The sequence below is a fragment of the Nerophis ophidion genome, linkage group LG26 (assembly GCF_033978795.1).
Source record: "Nerophis ophidion isolate RoL-2023_Sa linkage group LG26, RoL_Noph_v1.0, whole genome shotgun sequence".
Classification (NCBI taxonomy): domain Eukaryota; kingdom Metazoa; phylum Chordata; class Actinopteri; order Syngnathiformes; family Syngnathidae; genus Nerophis; species Nerophis ophidion.
The window spans coordinates 2103466-2125022 of record NC_084636.1 but is presented as its reverse complement, the minus strand read 5'-3'; the positions used below and the strand labels follow the sequence as shown (position 1 = coordinate 2125022).

The 21557-nt window shown below is 42.7% G+C and overlaps 2 protein-coding genes and 1 non-coding gene across 3 annotated transcripts in view; 1 reads left to right on the top strand and 2 right to left on the bottom strand.

The window, feature by feature from the left end:
• The window catches only part of arhgap39 (Rho GTPase activating protein 39), an 81775-nt gene extending 75707 nt beyond the window's left edge, over positions 1 to 6068 (bottom strand). Inside the window, exon 1 of the mRNA XM_061888233.1 lies at positions 5922 to 6068. Within this exon, the coding sequence (XP_061744217.1) occupies positions 5922 to 5932 (11 nt within the window). The 5' untranslated portion in view covers positions 5933 to 6068. The remainder of the gene's footprint in view (positions 1 to 5921) is intronic.
• Positions 6069 to 11334: 5266 nt separating this feature from the next.
• trnah-gug (transfer RNA histidin (anticodon GUG)) lies at positions 11335 to 11406 on the bottom strand. Its single transcript has one exon. It is a non-coding gene; the product is annotated as a tRNA-His (tRNA).
• A 3611-nt stretch (positions 11407 to 15017) lies between these two features.
• LOC133543975 (calreticulin-like) lies at positions 15018 to 20829 on the top strand. Its single transcript, XM_061888936.1, has 9 exons — positions 15018 to 15240; positions 15679 to 15780; positions 16771 to 16974; positions 17141 to 17235; positions 17306 to 17515; positions 19182 to 19295; positions 19373 to 19516; positions 19594 to 19686; positions 20395 to 20829. The coding sequence occupies exons 1-9, from the start codon at positions 15147 to 15149 to the stop codon at positions 20557 to 20559; spliced, it is 1221 nt and encodes a 406-aa protein (XP_061744920.1). The 5' UTR covers positions 15018 to 15146; the 3' UTR covers positions 20560 to 20829.
• Positions 20830 to 21557: the final 728 nt, after the last annotated feature.

The window sequence follows — 21557 nt, the reverse complement described above, 5'->3', positions numbered from 1 at the left end:
AAGAAACACCCTTTTTTTATACGTTTGTCGAACACATTTTTCACTGATATCGATTACGTGTCCATCACGATATGTATGGATATTGTTTTATGGGCCGGCCTTAATTGAAGTGGTGAAGCCAGACACTCAGGCTGTGTGATACAATCCATGCTGCTCAGGATGATGTACAGTATGAATATTTCAACACAGAGCTCACAAGGACCAGGTGTCTGACTGCCGACATGGAAGACGCCGCCGCTGTGGTCACATGTCCACGTGTCCACGCCATGTCTTCAGATGGCACGGAGCAGATAGAGGAAGCTGAGATTTGGGTTGTGTGTGTGAAGAACACAACATGTTTCCACGGCAACCACTGCAGGTCCTGCCATCACACACCTTTTAGCATACCACTGTAACCTTTTTACTGTTGGTGACCACCAGGGGGGTGCCAACGTTTGCCAACGAGGGCCGCAAACATTTAAATTGAAGGCTATTTTGATACAAACCCCGTTTCCATATGAGTTGGGAAATTGTGTTAGATGTAAATATAAACAGAATACAATGATTTGCAAATCCTTTTCAAGCCATATTCAGTTGAATATGCTACAAAGACAACATATTTCATGTTCAAACTCATAAACTTTTTTATTTTGCAAATAATCATTAACTTTAGAATTTGATGCCAGCAACACGTGACAAAGAAGTTGGGAAAGGTGGCAATAAATACTGATAAAGTTGAGAAATGCTCATCACACACTTATTTGGAACATCCCACAGGTGTGCAGGCTAATTGGGAACAGGTGGGTGCCATGATTGGCTATAAAAACAGCTTCCCGAAAAATGCTCAGTCTTTCACAAGAAAGGATGGGGCGAGGTACACCCCTTTGTCCACAACTGCGTGAGCAAATAGTCAAACAGTTTAAGAACAACCTTTCTCAAAGTGCAATTGCAAGAAATTGAGGGATTTCAACATCTACGCTCCATAATATCATCAAAAGGTTCAGAGAATCTGGAGAAATCACTCCACGTAAGCGGCATGGCCGGAAACCAACATTGAATGACCGTGACATTCGATCCTTCAGACGGCACTGTATCAAAAACCGACATCAATCTCTAAAGGATATCACCACATGGGCTCAAGAACACTTCAGAAAACCACTGTCACTAAATACAGTTTGTCGCTACATCTGTAAGTGCAAGTTGAAGCTTTACTATGCAAAGTGAAAGCCGTTTATCAACAACATCCAGAAACGCCGCTGGCTTCTCTGGGCCCGAGATCACCTAAGATGGACTGATGCAAAGTGGAAAAGTGTTTTGTGGTCTGAAGAGTCCACATTTTAAATTGTTTTGGGAAATATTCAACATTGTGTCATCTGGACCAAAAGGGAAGCGAACCATCCAGACTGTTATTGACGTAAAGTTGAAAAGCCAGCATGTGTGATGGTATGGGGGTGCATTAGTGCCCAAGGCATGGGTAACTTACACATCTGTGAAGGCACCATTAATGCTGAAATGTACATACAGGTTTGGGAACAACATATGCTGCCATTTAAGCACCGTTTTTTTCATGGACGCCCCTGCTTATTTCAGCAAAACAATGCCAAGCCACATGTCACAACAGCGTGGTTTCGTAAAAAAAGAGTGCAGGTACTTTCCTGGCCCGCCTGCAGTCCAGACCTGTCTCCCATGGAAAATGTGTGGCGCATTATGAAGCGTAAAATAGGACAGCGGAGACCCCGGACTGTTGAAGGACTGAAGCTCTACATAAAACAAGAATGGGAAAGAATTCCACTTTCAAAGCTTCAACAATTAGTTTCCTCAGTTCCCAAACGTTTATTGAGTGTTGTTTAAAGAAAAGGTGATGTAACACAGTGGTGAACATGCCCTTTCCCAACTACTTTGGCACGTGTTGCAGCCATGAAATTCTAAGTTAATTAATATTTGCCAAAACAAAAAAAATAAAGTTAATAAGTTTGAACATCAAATATGTTGTCTTTGTAGCATATTTAACTGAATATGGGTTGAAAAGGATTTGCAAATCATTGTATTCTGTTTATATTTACATCTAACACAATTTCCCAACTCATATGGAAACAGGGTTTGTAGTTGACTTCCCATTACCTGCATTGTTAGCTGCCTCTTGCCTGCAGTTTTTACTACTTAGAAGGCACAGAGAAGGGAAAGACATGAGTGTTCCTGTCCCACAAAATGATTGTGAATAATGGGCAATATTTCGCTCCAAAAAGTGCAGTTTTGCAGTGAAGAAAAGGTATAACGTTGAAGAAGAAGCAGCTTTACAAGGTCCAACAAGTGATTGTCTTATCATAAACACACAAAGGCAAACTTGTGTCGTAAAAGTAACATTTTCTTTTGCACATCTCGCAAAACGCCGTGAAATAAAACAGTTATCTCGTTCCAAGTTGTCTGGAAGCTCAGTGGAGTGACAAAGAGTTTCATTGTTGGCGAGCTAGCAGCAGCTGTTAGGCTTCTTTTAGCCTCGGGAGATGTAAGATGTGGGCTCCGGCATTTCTAGTCTTCCCAGAGAAATTCATTTTCCTTTTGCACACAAAATATGTCCTTATACCGAGAAATTGTGCAGAAACATTAGCAACATGGCTAGTAGGGGTGTCCCCATCCCATATTGATATCACATATTAATCCCATATCAGTAAAAAAACAGACTGTATTTAAAATCTCGATTTAAAAAATACATTTAACTTCTAAATGTCCTCCAATAAACACAAAAGGTTGGTCTTTTCTTCCATTTTAGTGCCGCCATTAACAGAACATGCTAGGCCAGACCTGGTCCAGTAAGATTCTCAATCTGGCCAGCCGGATGTTGTACATCATTTTTTTTTTTAATTTTAACATCAAAAGTGTATTTGCCACTATGATGTGCAGTGATGTTGTTAAAAGAGTGTAACTCTTGAACTATAGAAAGTATTTCAATGGTTGAAATCTGCGGGAAGACCCAGGACACGTTGGGAAGACTATGTCTCCCGGCTGGCCTGGGAATGCCAAGGGGTACCCTGGGAGGAACTGGACCAAGTGGCTGGGGAGAGGAGAGGAGAGTCTGGGCTTCTCTGCTTAGGCTGCTGCCCCCGCGACCCAACCTCGGATAAGCGGAAGAAGATGGATGGAAATCTGCGGGAGTTATTAGCATACTTGCAAACCCTCCCGATTTTCCCGGGAGAGTCCCGAATTTCAGTGCCCCTCCCGAAAATCTCCCGGGGCCATTTTCTACCACTTGTCCCTTTTGGGGTTGTGCTGGAGCCTATCTCACCACTGCATTTTACCAAATGATTGGTATGGTGACAACCCATTTATCCATCCATTTTCTACCACTTGTCCCTTTGCGAGTGGTGGGGGTGTTGGAGCCTATCTCACCACTGCATTTTACCAAAATATTGATATGGTGACAACCCATCCATCCATCCATTTTCTACCACTTGTCCCTTTTCGGGTTGTGCTGTAGCCTATCTCACCACTGCATTTTACCAAATGATTGGTATGGTGACAACCCATCTATCCATCCATTTTCTACCACTTGTCCCTTTGCGAGTGGTGGGGGTGCTGGAGCCTATCTCACCACTGCATTTTACCAAAATATTGATATGGTGACAACCCATCCATCCATCCATTTTCTACCACTGGTCCCATTTGGGGTTGTGCTGGAGCCTATCTCACCACTGCATTTTACCAAATGATTGGTATGGTGACAAGACAACCATCCATCCATTTTCTACCACTTGTCCCTTTTGGGGTTGTGCTGGAGCCTATCTCACCACTGCATTTTACCGAATGATTGGTATGGTGACAACCCATCCATCCATCCATTTTCTACCACTTGTCCCTTATGGGGTTGTGTTGGAGCCTATCTCACCACTGCATTTTACCAAATGATTGGTATGGTGACAACCCATCCATCCATCCATTTTCTACCACTTGTCCCTTTCAGGGTGGTGGGGGGTGCTGGAGCCTATCTCACCACTGCATTTTACCAAATGATTGGTATGGTGACAAGACAACCATCCATCCATTTTCTACCACTTGTCCCTTTTGGGGTTGTGTTGGAGCCTATCTCACCACCGCATTTTACCAAATGATTGGTATGGTGACAAGACAACCATCCATCCATTTTCTACCACTTGTCCCTTTTGGGGTTGTGTTGGAGCCTATCTCACCACCGCATTTTACCAAATGATTGGTATGCTTACAACACATCCATCCATCCATTTTCTACCACGTGTTCCTTTCGGGGTTGTGTTGGAGCCTATCTCACCACTGCATTGTACCAAGCGATTGGTATGGTGACAACCCATCCATCCATCCATTTTCTACCACTGGTCCCATTTGGGGTTGTGTTGGGGCCTATCTCACCACTGCATTTCACCAAATGATTGATATGGTGACAACCATCCATCCATCCATTTCTACCACTTGTCCCTTTCAAGGTTGGTGGGGGATTCTGGAGCCTATCTCACCACTGCATTTTACCAAATGATTGGTATGGTGACAACCCATCCATCCATCCATTTTCTACCACTTGTCCCTTTTGGGGTTGTGCTGGAGCCTATCTCACCACTGCATTTTACCAAAATATTAATCTGGTGACAACCCATCCATCCATCCATTTTCTACCACTGGTCCCATTTGGGGTTGTGTTGGAGCCTATCTCACCACTGCATTTTACCAAAATATTGATATGGTGACAACAATCCATCCATCCATTTCTACCACTTGTCCCTTTCAAGGTTGGTGGGGGTGCTGGAGCCTATCTCACCACTGCATTTTACCAAATGATTGGTATGGTAACAAGACAACCATCCATCCATTCATTTCCTACCACTTGTCCCTTTCAGGGTGGTGGGGGGTGCTGGAGCCTATCTCACCAATGCATTTTATCAAATGATTGGTATGGTGACAACCCATCCATCCATCCATTTTCTACCACTTGTCCCTTTTGGGGTTGTGCTGGAGCCTATCTCACCACTGCATTTTACCAAACGATTGGTATGGTGACAACCCATCTATCCATCCATTTCCTACCACTTGTCCCTTTCAGGGTGGTGGGGGTGCTGGAGCCTATCTCACCACTGCATTTTACCAAATGATTGGTATGGTGACAACCCATCCATCCATCCATTTCTACCACTTGTCCCTTTCGGTGTCTTGGGGGGTGCTGGAGCCTATCACAGCTGCATTCGGGTGGAAGGCAAGGGTACACCCTGGACAAGTCGCCACCTCATCACAACCCTACGCAACAATAACTTGCGTTTACGTCGGAGAACTTGCAGCATTTACCTCATGCAGTGTGTGTTTTGTGCATTTGCAGCATTTTGTCCCTGCGAGTGTTGATGTCATTCCGACTCTCTGAAAGCACACATTGCCTGTGGGTTTTGGGTCTGGGTGACTTCCTGTCGGGCTCGCCTTCATCGATGAGGCAGGAAGCCAAATTCTAACCAAAAAAAATGGATATTTCGGCCAAGCCAATTTTGCTCCCACTGGGATTTGCACCAGCAAGCATGTTGCCACGGGCAGATGTGACGTAAGGGCGTTGGGCTGGAAGTAGGAGGCCACGGGAGACGCCTGCATCCGTCATGAGGATGAGGATGCTGATGAGGATGAGGATGCTGATGCTGGCATGATGCTAGACGGGCAGGTTAGCCGCATTCCTCCAGAGTCAGACAGGTGCACCGTCAAGGCGGCACCGCTAACATCCTCCTCGCACGCCGCCAACCTCGCTCACACAACAACACACTCGCAACACAACAACAACACAACAACAACACACACCCTCGCCTCTTTAAATGAGTGGCGTTGATGAAGGATGTCTGCAAGCTAACAGTCGCCACACATCGCTAGCTTCCTGTCGCCGCGCTGTCCTCCCGCTGAGACACAACAAAGACAAGCGGGGAAAACAAACATCTTGTTTGACTCACCTCTCGGCCATCTTCCCCCAAGCGCGGTGTCTTAAAATCCGTTGGTGATAAATCCCCCACCGAGTCCCATGTTGGCCGAGAAAGCAGCAGCCACCGCAATTAGTGAGTCTCAGTCCAGACGAGCGTCAAGCTCACGGCAGCCACGCGAGCCACTTCCGGTGGATGTTTTCACAATAAAACCCATCGCTATTTGATTTACACACTCGTTGCCTTTCCATCCATCCATCCATTTTCTGCCGCTTATTCCCGTTCGGGGTCGCGGGGGGGCGCTGGCGCCTATCTCAGCTACAATCGGGCGGAAGGCGGGGTACACCCTGGACAAGTCGCCACCTCATCGCAGGACCAACACAGATAGACAGACAACATTCACACTCACATTCACACACTAGGGCCAATTTAGTGTTGCCAATCAACCTATCCCCAGGTGCATGTCTTTGGAAGTGGGAGGAAGCCGGAGTACCCGGAGGGAACCCACGCACTCATCCGAATACACTTATTTTAATGTCCCAATAAAGCAGGGGTTTCCAAACTTTTTCCACTTAGGACCACAGAATGAAAAATAAAAGCAAGCGGGGGCCATTTTGACATTTTTCTATTTTAAAGGCCTACTGAAAGCCACTACTAGCCACCACTAGTCTGATAGTTTACATACCAATGATGAATTAAAGCTGCAAGCAGCGTTGGTCGGGTTCGCCTTTGGCCGCTACCAAGTCCTGGTCTAAGTCAGACCAACATAGAGGTTTTTATTTCAGGTCTCTACGACATTTCTAACAGAAGTTACATGCAGTTTTGTCTGGGTTTTTTCCTAGGGGGCGCTAGAGCGCAATTTAAATTTTTAGGGTTTGGTTTTTTATTAGATGGCAATTTTCGCCAGTCCTGATGTGTGTGTAAAATTTGGTGAGTTTTAAAGCATGGTATGGGGGTCAAATTACAGATCGGCGTTTCTGGATGTTGTTGATAAATGGCTTTCGCTTTGTATAGTAGAGCTTTAACTTGCACTTTGAAGCATTTTAAAGGGGTCAAATTACAGCTCAAAGAGGTAAAAATGACATTTTTTAAGGTACCTTTGCGCAGGGGTTCTTTGAAGGCGCATAAAATCAAAACCGGAGCACTAATCAAAACTCTGTTCAGTACTTTTAATCAGAAGGGTTCAATCCCTCTCCTGTGCGAGTTTGAAGCCGAAACGACAAACACGCTCAGAGGAGATAACTTTTAAAAAAAGCTGACGGGTGTTTACAAAACTTTTATTTTGAAGGGGTAATATTTAACTTTCTGTTGATTTTTGCTGAAGGATGTCAATTTCAAAATGTAGGTCTAAGTGAGACCTACATAGAAGTTTTTGTTTCATGTCTTTCCGGCATTCCTACCGGAAGTTACAAGCAGTTTTGTATGTGTTTTCTTCCTAGAAGCAGTTTTTTCTGTGTTTCATTCAAAAATTGCGCTAGAGCGCAATTTTGAGTTTTTTTTTTTTTTTTCCATTAGATTGCAATTTCTGCCAGTCCTGATGTGTGTGCCAAGTTTGGTGAGTTTTGAAGCATTTTAAGGGGGTCAAATTACAGCTCAAAGAGGCAAAAATAGCATTTTTTGCGAAAATTTTGTTTTGAAGGGGTTTTTGCCAATGAAGGGGTTTTTCCCATCTTCCTGTTGATTTTAGGTATAGAAGTTTCTAATGGGGAATCTAAGTCTAAGTCAGTCCTACATAGAGGTTTTTGTTTCATGTCTCTACGACATTCCTAACGGAAGTTACAAGCAGTCTTTTTTTCTTTCCTTTCTAGGGGGCGCTAGCGCGCAATTTTGAGTTTTCTGGTTTGGCTGCCTAATAAGTTGAGATGGCATGCCACACCGACATGTGTGTCAAATTTGGTGAGTTTTGAAGCATATTAAGGGCGTCAAATTACAGCGCATAGGTGCGGAAGAAAGAAAGAATAATTAAAGCTGCAAGCAGCGTTGGTCGGGTCCGCCTTTGGCTGCTGCCCCCGAGACCCACGGCCGGATAAGCGTTAGAAGACGCCTTGGAGCCACTATTTTGAGAATCTAATGCATTGTGAAAGTAATACAGTTGTTGTATTGATGTGAAAATATCAAACTTCCTGTTGATTTTTGCTAATGTATGTTAATTATTAAAATGTAGGTCTAAGTGAGATCTACATAGTGTTTCTGGTACAAAAACAGACTAAATTATCAAAAGAAACGCGTGCAGAACGCACGGAAGCTAATGCTAACACTAGCACAGGTTCAGGAAACAAGAACAGCAAACGTGATTGTTGTTTACCGCAAACAAGGAAGTCAGGACGAGTGATCAAAGAGGCAGGCTTAAATAGTGTCTCGTGATTGGATACAGGTGTGTCCCAAACAGCGGCAGGTGCAAATCATAAGTAACCATAGCGACAAAACAAACAAGGAAGTGTAACCAGGAACTAAAGAAGTCCAAAACTAACAGAACAGAACTAAACTAAACATGATCCAGACCACGGATTATGACATCATGACAGTATCCTGTTGAAAACGTCGCGGAATGATGACGCATATGATGACGCGTGCTTGTGACGTTTTTGGTTGGAGGGGACATTTTAGCCCAGCACCACTTGCGACTAAAAGTTGTCTGCTTTAACCACATAATGACACAGTATTCTGGACATCTGTGTTGCTGAATATTTTGCAATTTGTTCAATTAATAATGGAGAAGTCAAAGTAGAAAGATGGAGGTGGGAAGCTTTTAGCCTTTAGCCACACAAACACACGGTGATTCCTTGTTTAAAATTCCCGGAGGTGAAGCTTTACTATGGATCAGAGCGGTCAAGCGAACATAGATCACGACTACATGTCGACCGGTAGTTTTCGGTGAGAAAATTGTGGAAATGAGTCGCCTCTTACCGGAGACATCAGCGGAGCTTCTGTCGTGCTGCAGCTGTCGTGACTTCCCTCAGAGACTGGCGTCAACACACCCCTCCGACTATCAGGTACTATTTAACTCATTAAAACACTAGCAACACAATAAAAATATAAAGGATTTCCCAGAATTATTCTAGTAAATGTGTCTAAAACATCTGAATCGCTCCCGATGCAATCACCTTTTTTTTTTCTAGTCCGTCACTCTAAATTTCCTCATCCACAAATCTTTCATCCTCCCTCAAATTAATGGGGAAATTGTCGCTTTCTCGGTCCGAATAGCTCTTACTGCTGGAGGCTCACATTATAAAGAATGTTCAGAAGTGAGGAGCTCCACAACCCGTGATGTCACGTGCACATCGTCTGCTACTTCCGGTACAGGCAAGGCTTTTTTATTAGCGACCAAAAGTTGCCAACTTTATCGTGGATGTTCTCTACTAAATCCTTTCAGCAAAAATATAGCAATATCACGAAATGATGAAGTATGACACATAGAATGGAGCTGCTATCCCCGTTTGAATAAGAACATCTCATTTCAGTAGGCCTTTAAAAAACAATACAATATATGTATTGTCACTACTTGGACTTGGACGTGGATTGTTTCTCCGACGCAAAGGAAAATTGGCACGAGCCAGGCGAGAATGTAAGTACATTTTAATTTATTAAACACTATCACTAACAAAAGGCAAACAAATGGCGCGCACAATGGCGGAGAACAAACTTGACTACTGAAAACAAATGACTAGTACAAAGGCGTGACTATGAACAAAAAAACCAAAAGACATTAACTGCGACATAAAACAAACCAAAAAATTACATGGCATGGACAGAAGTAATAAACAGCATAGCATGGCATGAAGCAGTTGAGTAATATGAAAAGTTGCCAGGCTGAAGACTTGGCAACTACAGGTTTAAATAATACCTGTGATAATTACAAGCAGGTGTGACAGGGGCGTGACATGAGGGCAAGGTGATTATCAATGGGTTGGCATGGTAACAAAGAAAACAAGGAAGTGCAGGAACAGGAATTGAGTGTCCAAAAAATAAAACCAAACATGACAAAAACAAAACCTGATACTAAGGGGGTGACATTTATAACCAATATACATTTAGGACTCCACTCAAGCTTGATCCCGGGGACCCCAAAGGGTTCTGGTCAAACAAATATTAAAAATGTGTCATTATTCAGTATTATTTTGTTTTATTATTATTCAAGTTTTAAAACTCCAGATCAACATTAGGTCTCTCTGTCAATATAATGATTTTAAAGATTTAAGTTGTATGCTCTTTTTGTCAAAGAAAACCCTGTTTTTAGATTGAAAAAAACACAAAATATGCAATATTATCACCAAATATTTTTTTCAAGTGGAATATTTGAAATTATATAATAATTGGAGCCTTAAAAAAGTAAATAACTAATGAGACCATTAATTCTATTTCATTATTATTTTTTGAACAATGACACTTAAAAACAAACCACACTAAAATGATTGGGGATCCAAAAGGGTCCTACTCATTAAAGTGTTAAAAAAATAAATGATACATTTTTTTACTGTTTACTTTTGACACAATAATCTCGAGATCAACTTCAGATCTATCCGTTAATTATAAGTTTTATTGTTGTTTGTTCATTTTAGGCCCTTCTTTAAAAAAAAAAAACGGCTCAGTTTTTTACACGGCAAACACAAATGCAACATTTGTAAAAGTGGAAAATTTAAAATGATGTAATTGGAGCCTTGAATATGTCAATAATTCATAATGACATTGATTTTGATTATTATTTTTTAAAGAAAGAAACAGCCTGCATGTCAGCTTTGTGTTATTAGAGTCAACATTGCAACATTTTCTTGTTACATTTCACCACTTTTCTCTTTTATATCAGTTTTTACGTTTAAAAAATGTTCAATCGTATTTTTCAAATGTGCCGTGGGGCCGTTAAAAAAAATCACCTGCGTGCCACAAATGGCCCCCGGGCCGCACTTTGGACACCCCTGCACTAAAGTCCTGGTCAGGTGTAGGGATTGACCGAGGGTGAGGTCTTTTATTGGTTAAACTAACAAACTTCCTTCCAATGCTTGTCTATTATAGTTAGCTTGGTGTCGCACTTTCCTTTGAAAATGCACAACCGGAGCAGATCGACTCCGTTCAAAGCTTTACAAACTGGTGCCGGGCATCGTGGAAAAGTCTGGAATACAAGCCCGGCCACGTTTATGCGTGTTGGAGAACGAAGACAGAAGGATCTTACTGAGTAAATTGGCTAGAAAAGATCGCATCTAGCGATGACGTCAACGTGGCAGAATGACGTATTTCCACAATCCCAATGAGTCATCCTATATTTCACCTGTCAGGTTAGCAGACTGCGCCCCCGTGTGGTCGCTTTTAAAACCGCCCCGTCGCAAGATACAAACATGGCGCGAACATAACGGATCTACGTCGAGGCGCTCAAGAGCAAATGTGGATTTAAAAAGATGAATGTCTGCATCCAACGTTGTTTGTGTGATCGGAGCAAAAAGGGGGAAAAAAATGCCGTGACCCGGATTCGAACCGGGGTTGCTGCGGCCACAACGCAGAGTACTAACCACTATACGATCACGGCGAGCTATCCTGGCGGACACTACGGCCGCTCTAAATGTCCTTTAAGTAAGACACATGTTGTCACGATAGCATTACTTCTAAGATAAAATAAAAAAAAACAAGACGAGGATCATTAACTCAAACCCCAAAAAAGTATTTGTTCAGTAATTGCATATATGTAGCAACTTGTCCACGGTGTACGACGCCTTCCGCCCGACCCATGAATTGATGAAGGTGGACCCCGACCTAAAAAAGTTGAAAAACTTATTGGGGTGTTACCATTTAGTGGTCAATTGTAGGGAATATGTACTGTACTGTGCTATCTACTAATACAAGTTTCAATCAATCAATCAAAAACCCGAGATAAGCTCCAGCAACCCAGAAAGGGATACGCGGTAGGAAATGGATGGTTGGATTGAAGCTATTCGTGTACATTGCACCACTTAATTATCACATCAAAGCCAGATATGTCCATCCATCCATCCATTTTCTACCGCTTATTCCCTTTCGGGGTCGCGGGGGGCGCTGGCGCCTATCTCAGCTACAATCGGGCGGAAGGTGGGGTACACCCTGGACAAGTCGCCACCTCATCACAGGGCCAACACAGATAGACAGACAACATTCACACTCACATTCACACATTAGGGCCAATTTAGTGTTGCCAATCAACCTATCCCCAGGTGCATGTCTTTGGAGGTGGGAGGGGCCTATCCCCAGGTACATGTCTTTGGAGGTGGGAGGGGCCTATCCCCAGGTGCATGTCTTTGGAGGTGGGAGGAAGCCGGAGTACCTGGAGGGAACCCACGCATTCACGGGGAGAACATGCAAACTCCACACAGAAAGATTCCGAGCCTGGATTTGAACCCAGGACTGCAGGACCTTCGTATGATATGTCATCATATTAATTGCGATTCAAAGATATTTTGTTCTGTATTTAGAACAGGGGTGTCCAAAGTGCGACCCGGGGGCCATTTTTTAACGGCACATTTTAAAAATACGATTGACACATTTTTAAAACGTAAAAAGTGATATAAAGGAGCAAAGGGGTGAAATGTAACAAGAAAATGTTGCAATGTTGACTCTAATAACACAAAGCTGACATGCAGGCTGTTTCTTTCTTTAAAAAATAATAATGAATCAAAATCAATGTCATTATGAATTATTGACATATTCAAGGCTCCAATGTTGCATATTTTGTGTTTGTCGTATAAAAAACTGAGCTGTTTTTTTTAAAAAAAAAAAGGGGTTAAAATGAACAAACAAAAAACATAAACAACAATAAAACTTATAATTGACGGATAGATCTACAGTCGATCTCGTCATTATTGTGTTAAAAGTAAACAGTAAAAAAAAAATGTATAATTTATTTTCTAACACTTTAATGAGTAGGACCCTTTTGGATCCCCAATCATTTTCCTGTTCTGTCTCCCTGTAATGTTTGTCTGATCTTGAATGGGATTGTGCTGAAAATTGTAATTTTCCTGAAGGAACTCTCCTGACGGAATAAATAAAGTACTATCTAATCTAATCTAATCTAATTTTAGTGATATTTATTTTTAAGTGTCATTGCTCAAAAAATAATAATTAATTAAAATCAATTGTGTTATGAGTTATTAACATTTTTAATTCTCCAATTATTATATAATTTCAAATATTCCACTTAAAAAAAATTGGGGGTGAAAATATTGCATATTTTCTGATTTTTCCATAAAAAAACGTTTTTTTTTTGTGACAAAAAGAGCATATAACTTAAATCTTTACAATTATTATACTAACAGATAGACCGAATGTTAATCTAGGGATTTAAAACTTGAATAATAAAAAAAATAATACTGAATAATGACACATTTTTTAAATTTTTTGGACCAAAACCCTTTGGGGTCCCTGAAATGAGGCCTGAGTGGAGGCCTAAATGTATAATTTTTATACATATATTGTATTGTTTTTTAAAATAAGAAATATCAAAATGGCCCCCGCTTGCTTTAATTTTTCAGTGTGCAGCCCTCAGTGGATAAAGTTTGGACACCCCTGATTTAAAAGTTAAAATACCAAGGATGCACTCGGCATCAAGAGGTTGGAATTGGGGGTTAAATCACCAAACATGATTCCCGGGCGCGGCCACCTCTGCTGCTCACTGCTCCCCTCACCTCCCAGGGGGTGATCAAGGGTGATGGGTCAAATGCAGAGAAAAAAATCGCCTATTTGGATGAAAAGGTCAAAATACGCTTTCTTTTGACCCATTTTAAGCATTGGCCTTCAAAGAGGAAATAGGACTGTTTTTTATTCCCTCTTCTATTTTTGCCAAAATCAGTTATTTGTTCATACAAACCCTGTTTCCATATGAGTTGGGAAATGGTGTTAGATGTAAATATAAACAGAATACAATGATTTGCAAATCCTTTTCAAGCCATATTCAGTTGAATATGCTACAAAGACAACATATTTGATGTTCAAACTAATAACATTTATTTTTTTTGTGCAAATAATAATTAACTTAGAATTTCATGGCTGCAACACGTGCCAAAGTAGTTGGGAAAGGGCATGTTCACCACTGTGTTACATCACCTTTTCTTTTAACAACACTCAATAAACGTTTGGGAACTGAGGAAACTAATTGTTGAAGCTTTGAAAGTGGAATTCTTTCCCATTCTTGTTTTATGTAGAGCTTCAGTCCTTCAACAGTCCGGGGTCTCCGCTGTCGTATTTTACGCTTCATAATGCACCACACATTTTCCATGGGAGACAGGTCTGGACTGCAGGCGGGCCAGGAAAGTACCCGCACTCTATTTTTACGAAGCCACGCTGTTGTAACATGTGCTGAATGTGGCTTGGCATTGTCTTGCTGAAATAAGCAGGAGCGTCCATGAAAAAGACAGCGCTTAGATGGCAGCATATGTTGCTTCAAAACCTGTATGTACCTTTCAGCTTTAATGGTGCCTTCACAGATGTGTAAGTTACCCATGCCTTGGGCACTAATGCACCCCCATACCATCACACATGCTGGCTTTTCAACTTTGCGTCGATAACAGTCTGGATGGTTTGGTCCCTTTGGTCCGGATGACACCATGTCGAATATTTCCCAAAACAATTTATAAGTGTTTGATGAACATTCCTCAACTTTATCAGTATTTATTGCACCCTTTCCCAACTTCTTTGTCACGTGTTGCTGGCATCAAATTCTAATGTTAATTATTATTTGCAAAAAAAAATAAAGTTTATGAGTTTGAACATCAAATATGTTGTCTTTGTAGCATATTCAACTGAATATGGCTTGAAAAGGATTTGCAAATCATTGTATTCTGTTTATATTTACATCTAACACAATTTCCCAACTCATATGGAAACAGGGTTTGTATTTACCGTTTACACTACTTGACAACCTCACTTCTTTTGGGGTTTGTACTTTATTTGCCTCAAATCCTTGTCCTGTGTTTTATTCTGTCTAAAACCATGACCAAGAAGTGAATGGCAAACACAAAAAGATTCAAGGATTTTGAAAAATGTCAGCAATACAGGTCTTTGGCTATATTGTATTGCCCACTTTTAAGTGCCGTCATGCACCTGTCGCCCCGCCCATACTTGTCTAAGTCAAGCGTGTCCTAAGAAGTACACCCTTGTGTTGTCATCTCATAGGCCAAGAGCTTGTCCAATGAGCGTCGGCCATCTGTGCCAGGCTGAGTTTTTGAGGCTTCATCGAGTCAAAAGGACGCCGAGGTCTTTATCTTCAGCCCGGCTCATCTGCAGCGGACTCGAGGCGACACCATGGAGCTGCCGGCAGCCTTCTGGGCACTTCTCAACTGTCTGGCGTTTAGTGCTCAGGCGACTATCTTTTTCAAGGAACAGTTTTTGGATGGAGGTGAAGTATGACACGTCTAAAACAGCTGATGTGACATTTTTACTGGCTGGTTCAAATGTGCTCATGTAGTCTATGTGTGTTTTGCTCATTTGTGTCCTTGTCTGGTTGAAGTTAGCTCAAAGTCGTCTTGAAGTTTAGTGGTGCGTGAGGTAAATTCCATTTGACTTGCATTGTTTCCGCCTTCGACATCCCCAGCCTGTTCATCAACTTGCTGGCTGTCCTCCAAAGAAATGTGTCTCAAATCGCAATTGAATGAACATAAAAGGGTGCCTGGTGTCCTGTCCATGGATGGCACTTGTCAAAAGTCCCCCTGAGACCTAGAGTTCTCTCCAGTGGATGTTTGTGTTTTGCATAGATTGCTTGATTAAAATTGGGTTTTCCTAATTATTTTCTTATTGCGTGGTCAGCGTACTAGTTGATGTATTTGCTGTCTTTCAGACGGATGGAAGAGCAGGTGGATCCAGTCCAAGCACAAGTCAGACTACGGACAGTGGAAGCTGACTGCTGGACAGTTCTATGGAGATGCTGAGTTGGATAAAGGTGAGAGATGGAAAACGGAAGCATAGATCAATCAATCAATCAATGTTTATTTATATAGCCCCAAATCACAAATGTCTCAAAGGACTGCACAAATCATTACAATTACGACATCCTCGGAAGAACCCACAAAAGGGCAAGGAAAACTCACACCCAGTGGGCAGGGAGAATTCACATCCAGTGGGACGCCAGTGACAATGCTGACTATGAGAAATCTTGGAGAGGACCTCAGATGTGGGCAACCCCCCCCCCCATCTAAGGGGACTGAAAGCAATGGATGTCGAGCGGGTCTAACATGATACTGTGAAAGTTCAATCCATAGTGGCTCCAACACAGCCGCGAGAGTTCAGTTCAAGTGGATCCAAGACAGCAGCGAGAGTCCCGTCCACAGGAAACCATCCCAAGCGGAGGCGGATCAGCAGCGTAGAGATGTCCCCAACCGATACACAGGCGAGCGGTCCATCCTGGGTCTCGACTCTGGACAGTCAGTACTTCATCCATGGTCATCGGGAGGGGGGGGACATAGAGGAAAAAGAAAAGAAGCGGCAGATCAACTGGTCTAAAAAGGTCTATTTAAAGGCTAGAGTATACAGATGAGTTTTAAGGTGAGACTTAAATGCTTCTACTGAGGTAGCATCTCGAACTGTTACCGGGAGGGCATTCCAGAGTACTGGAGCCCGAACGAAAAACGCTCTATAGCCCGCAGACTTTTTTTGGGCTCTAGGAATCACTAATAATCCGGAGTCTTTTGAACGCAGATTTCTTGCCGGGACATATGGTACAATACAATCGGCAAGATAGGATGGAGCTAGACCGTGTAGTATTTTATACGTAAGTAGTAAAACCTTAAAGTCACATCTTAAGTGCACAGGAAGCCAGTGCAGGTGAGCCAGTACAGGAACTGACTAAATGTTGGATATTCTGATGACTTCAGTAGATTCTGATAGAGCTACATGGCTTCTTGCTCCTGATGTTTTGTCTGTGCCAACAAAGGTCTCCAGACCAGCCAGGATGCCCACTTCTATTTCATCTCGGCCCGCTTCCAGTCCTTCAGCAACGAGGGCAGGCCGCTGGTGATCCAGTTCACCGTCAAGCACGAACAGAACATTGACTGCGGCGGCGGCTACATCAAGATCTTCCCCAGCAACCTTGACCAGAGCGCCATGCATGCAGAGACGCCCTTTTACATCATGTTCGGTGAGTGGGGGGGACGTTTCCACAGAGACTGCTTATTTTCATCAGGCATTTCCAGGAGACAGCTTATATTCTAAATTCTAAAAGACTTAGCAGAGGTAATAATGCAGACATTTGGTATTGTCTGGCTTTGTAGTGAGGATCTAACAAACTCATGTCCCACGTTCAGGTCCCGACATCTGCGGCCGCAGCACACAGAAAGTTCACGTTATCTTCAACTACAAAGGACAGGGCTACCTCATAAAAAAAGACATCAAATGCAAGGTTGTGTTTGACCCCCTCCCCTCGGTGTTGAACATCTCTCACCCACTGAACTGTTCCGTCCCTCCACCAGGTAGACGAGCTGACCCATTTGTATACGCTGATCATCAATCCCGACCAGACGTATGAGGTGAAGATCGACAACACGCAGGTGGCGTCGGGCTCGCTGGAGGACGACTGGGACATGCTGCTCCCCGAGAAAATCAAGGATCCCCTGGCTAAGAAGCCCAGCGACTGGGTGGACCAAGCTACCATCGATGACCTCACCGACACCAAGCCTGAGGTACCTGATCACAACTGATCAGTCCATTAGGGCTTCCTCAGAAGGTTTTGTACTATCGAGACTAAAGGGGTGTGGCATTGGATGGCAAGAGAAAAGCTGCCAACCATGTCCCAACGAGGGCGGAAAACCTTTCTCAACACGTTTGAATTGCACCCACGCAGATTGGCGCGGTAGTACAACAGATTTCCCCGAAAGGCAGTGTGGTTTTCAAAACTCATGCAGTGCCTTCGTGGAGCTCTTTGATGAGGTTGTAATGCTTTGGTGTGTCACTCCGCCCTCACCTTGTGGTGACCGTGTTCATGTCATGAAGGTTGGTGGGGTTAACAGTCTGATCACGGATCTTGCGGTGCTGTTGTGTTTTAGACGGTAAAGGGCGTTTTGAACACAGCCCATTTTAAACCACCGACACCACCAGGAAAATTGTTACATATTACATTTTTTGGACAGGGCCCAGCGGTTCTCAACGCTAATGGCAGATGAGTGATGGATGACCAGGTTTTGTATTCCGTGTTTACATGGTCGTTAGTGCAGCACGGCAAATTGCTGAACCGCCATGTAAACTGGTAAGGTGTGAACATCTCTTAAAACTAGAGGCCCATTTCTGCTAATCGGGGGATGGATGAGGACCACAGGTGAGGACTTTTAGTGGGAAAAAGTAAGCAGTCTGGTTCAACACCGTTTGATAGTGAAACTCAACCTGGCTTCTGGTGTTTCCACTGAAGGCGGTATAGATGGTTGCCCACGTGTGACAAGAATACCAGCATCTCGCAATGCTCCTGAGTCACATTCCACAGTGAGTGTTGAAACAGGCACCTTATGTCATCTTCCCTTGACGTTCCTGTTCTCAAAAGTTGCGCCAAGATTTGCTTTCTGTAGCAAATGGTCAGAAAAGGTTGACCTGATTTATGCAAATTCAAAGATGCCCTGGGAAAACTCACAGAACAAGAAGGTTTCTTGCTCAAACCAGTAAAACCGCTTTTGCTACTCGTAAGGCCGTTAATGTTTACTACTGCTGTATTTCCTCCCTGGTGGTGACGTAGTCTTAGGTATGACTGGGATTTGAGGGGGTGAGTTGATTTCCTACCAGGGAATTCTAGAAAAGTTCAAGGTTTTGAGATTGGAGTAATGTAGTTTGGCTGCATGATGTGAAAAGAGACGATGGTACGGCAGGAGTTGACGGTCTGGGCTTGAGTTTTGGACAACATTTTTAAGACTCTGGAGCTCTCCGGACGTGTGATGATCTGAGGGTGTCGTTTAGGGACAAGTCCAGCTTTCTTGTCTGCACGCTTCGACACCATGTATGGACTGTAGCAACAGCAAACCCAACCCTCAAGAGGAGTCCTTGTTGTCGAAGAAAGACCTCACCGACCTCATCCGTTTCCGATCTGGTCACCACCTTGCTCTCCGAAGGTGGTTTCATCAGACGAGAAAGTGTGAAGACGATCCTGTGCGGGTGAGGAACAAGAATCTGCCGAACACCTCTGGCTACGGTGACTGGTGCCGATGACAGAGCGGTATCATCGTCAACTTGGCAACTCCTTTGGTTAACTTCAAAGCCTCACAATAGCGAGTCGAGTGCTTCTGAAGGTCATCTTCAGGCGACTCGGGTGACAAACAAACCCTACTTGTTGGCACTGTTGACACGATCCATGCAATTTTTCTCCAGGACTGGGACCAGCCCGAGACAATCCCTGATCCAACAGCCAGGAAGCCAAGCGATTGGGACGACGGCATGGATGGCGAATGGGAGCCTCGCAGGATGACCAACCCGGATTATAAGGTGTGTTTTACGGGACTGAGGATGCGGGACAGACTCACGCGGTCGGGTCGCAAGATTCTGCTGTGTCCCCGATGCAGGGCGACTGGAAGCCCAAGCAGATAGACAACCCTGACTACAAAGGAGAGTGGCTACACCCCGAGATCGACAACCCGGAGTACGTCCACGACCCCACCATGTACAAGTTTGACAACATAGCCGTTCTGGCTCTGGACCTGTGGCAGGTAAGCGAGAACGCCGTCCATTTAAAGATCATCACGCCGACCAAGCGGTAAAACAACTTTAACGTGTCACCCTGCAGATGAGATCTGGAACCATCTTTGACAACTTCCTCATCACCGACGACATTGCAGAAGCCGAAAAGTTTGGGGAGCAGACCTGGGGGGTCACCACGGTAACAATATGACAATTATTACCTATGTCAGGAGGTTATGTAACCGTTGAGGTTTGTTTGTCTGTTAGTTAGCAACATTGATTGAATATATACCAAAATATATGACGCTATACATGCTAAATTAGATCAAAAGCTAGCATGCTAATGTTACCGTGCTAAAACTGTAACATGTGTTAAGTACCAAAATATATTACTCTGAGGTGTGTACCTGAAAAATGTGTTTAAAATGCTAGCATGCTAACATTAACACGCATTAAATACCAAAATATGACTAAGGTGTATGCCTACGAAATTAGCTAAAGCTAGCAAACTAACAAGTATCATTCGTCAAGTAACAAAATATTTACCGCTGAGGTGTATACCTGCAAAATTAACAAAAAAGCTAGCATGCTAATATTGGAATGCTAAGCTAAAGCTAAATTAACAACGGGCTGCACTTTGCTTTCTTGTTAGTCTTTAAATTATTTTTCCCTTTAAAAAAAGATGATCTTGAAGGCTGCGGATACTCACTAAATACAGCAACATTTCTCCTGCTCCGTCTTTTTACTCTCTGGCAGACAAGGAGTTTAAGAGCGAGGGCGAAAAGGTGGATTTAAAAATGTTACGGCACGGCCTTCTTCGGGACTTTTACTTGCTGACTAGCTTTTCCAGAACTCTCCGGAAGCACACTGAGTGACTGACGAGTTGACCGACTTTTGTTGGCCGCAGGAACCGGAGAAGAAGATGAGGACGGAGCAGTTAATGCAGGAGCAGGAACAGGAACAGGAAGAAGTGGACGGGGAGCAGCACGAGATAGACCATGAGGAGGAAGATGATGAGGAGGAAGATGATGAGAGAGTTACTGAGGAGCACGTGAAGAATACAGAATTGTAGTAGTCTTGGTTGAGCTGGCGGAGGCGGGGCTTAGTGTGGAAGAGGGCGGGGTTAGATAAATTGAAATGGTCTTCATGAAAGGGAGGGGGTGGGCTTTACATGTTGTCCTCTGAGGAATCCCCAATTTAATGTGATTGAATTGTCTGTGAGACCAAACTTTCACTTTCACTTTGGGTCTTCCTGCAGAACACACTATATGTACGTACACTGTCATGCATCGCTTCTGTTACCCATAAACAAGAAGATGTGTCAATAAACAAGTAAATCTGGTATTGCCGACTGTTTTTGAATTTTTTTCGATAAGATGCCAGTGTTGAAGAGTCTCTTGAACTAATTGAATGTGCAGAGTGGAGTACAGCAGACATATTGTATGTGTGAGCGTACGCGTAGTGATGGGCAAGCTACATGAAAAAAGGAGCTTTCCATATAAAAGCTACATGTATATATATATATGTATATATATATATATATGTATATATATATATACATATATATATGACCCCTGACCCCAGTATGACATGCATTAAGCTGTAGAGCCCATTTAACAGCCTTTATATCTATGGGGCCCCATGTATAATATCAATAGTAATGTAACTGAGTGTACAAATGGACTACCTCTAGAGGTCCCCACACCTCACTGTATTTATTTTAGTTTGCCTTTTCTTTGGCTCACCCCTGTAATGTTATTAATTTACTCTGCATATGATAAAAAACAGCCTATATAAATTATATATATATATATATATATATACATATTATATTAATAAATACAAATGATATATATATCATTTGTATTTATTTTTTTATTTTATTGTTATATTTTTTTGTCTTTCAAAGTACTTTGGTAGAAATTGTGTGTGAATCTTCAGGATTGCATTTTCTAGTACATTGAAATACTTAAAAAATAAAAGAAAATCAATAAATAAAAATTATATATACAGTATATACACACACATATATATATATATAAATAACATTTTTAAGAAAAAAAAATATAT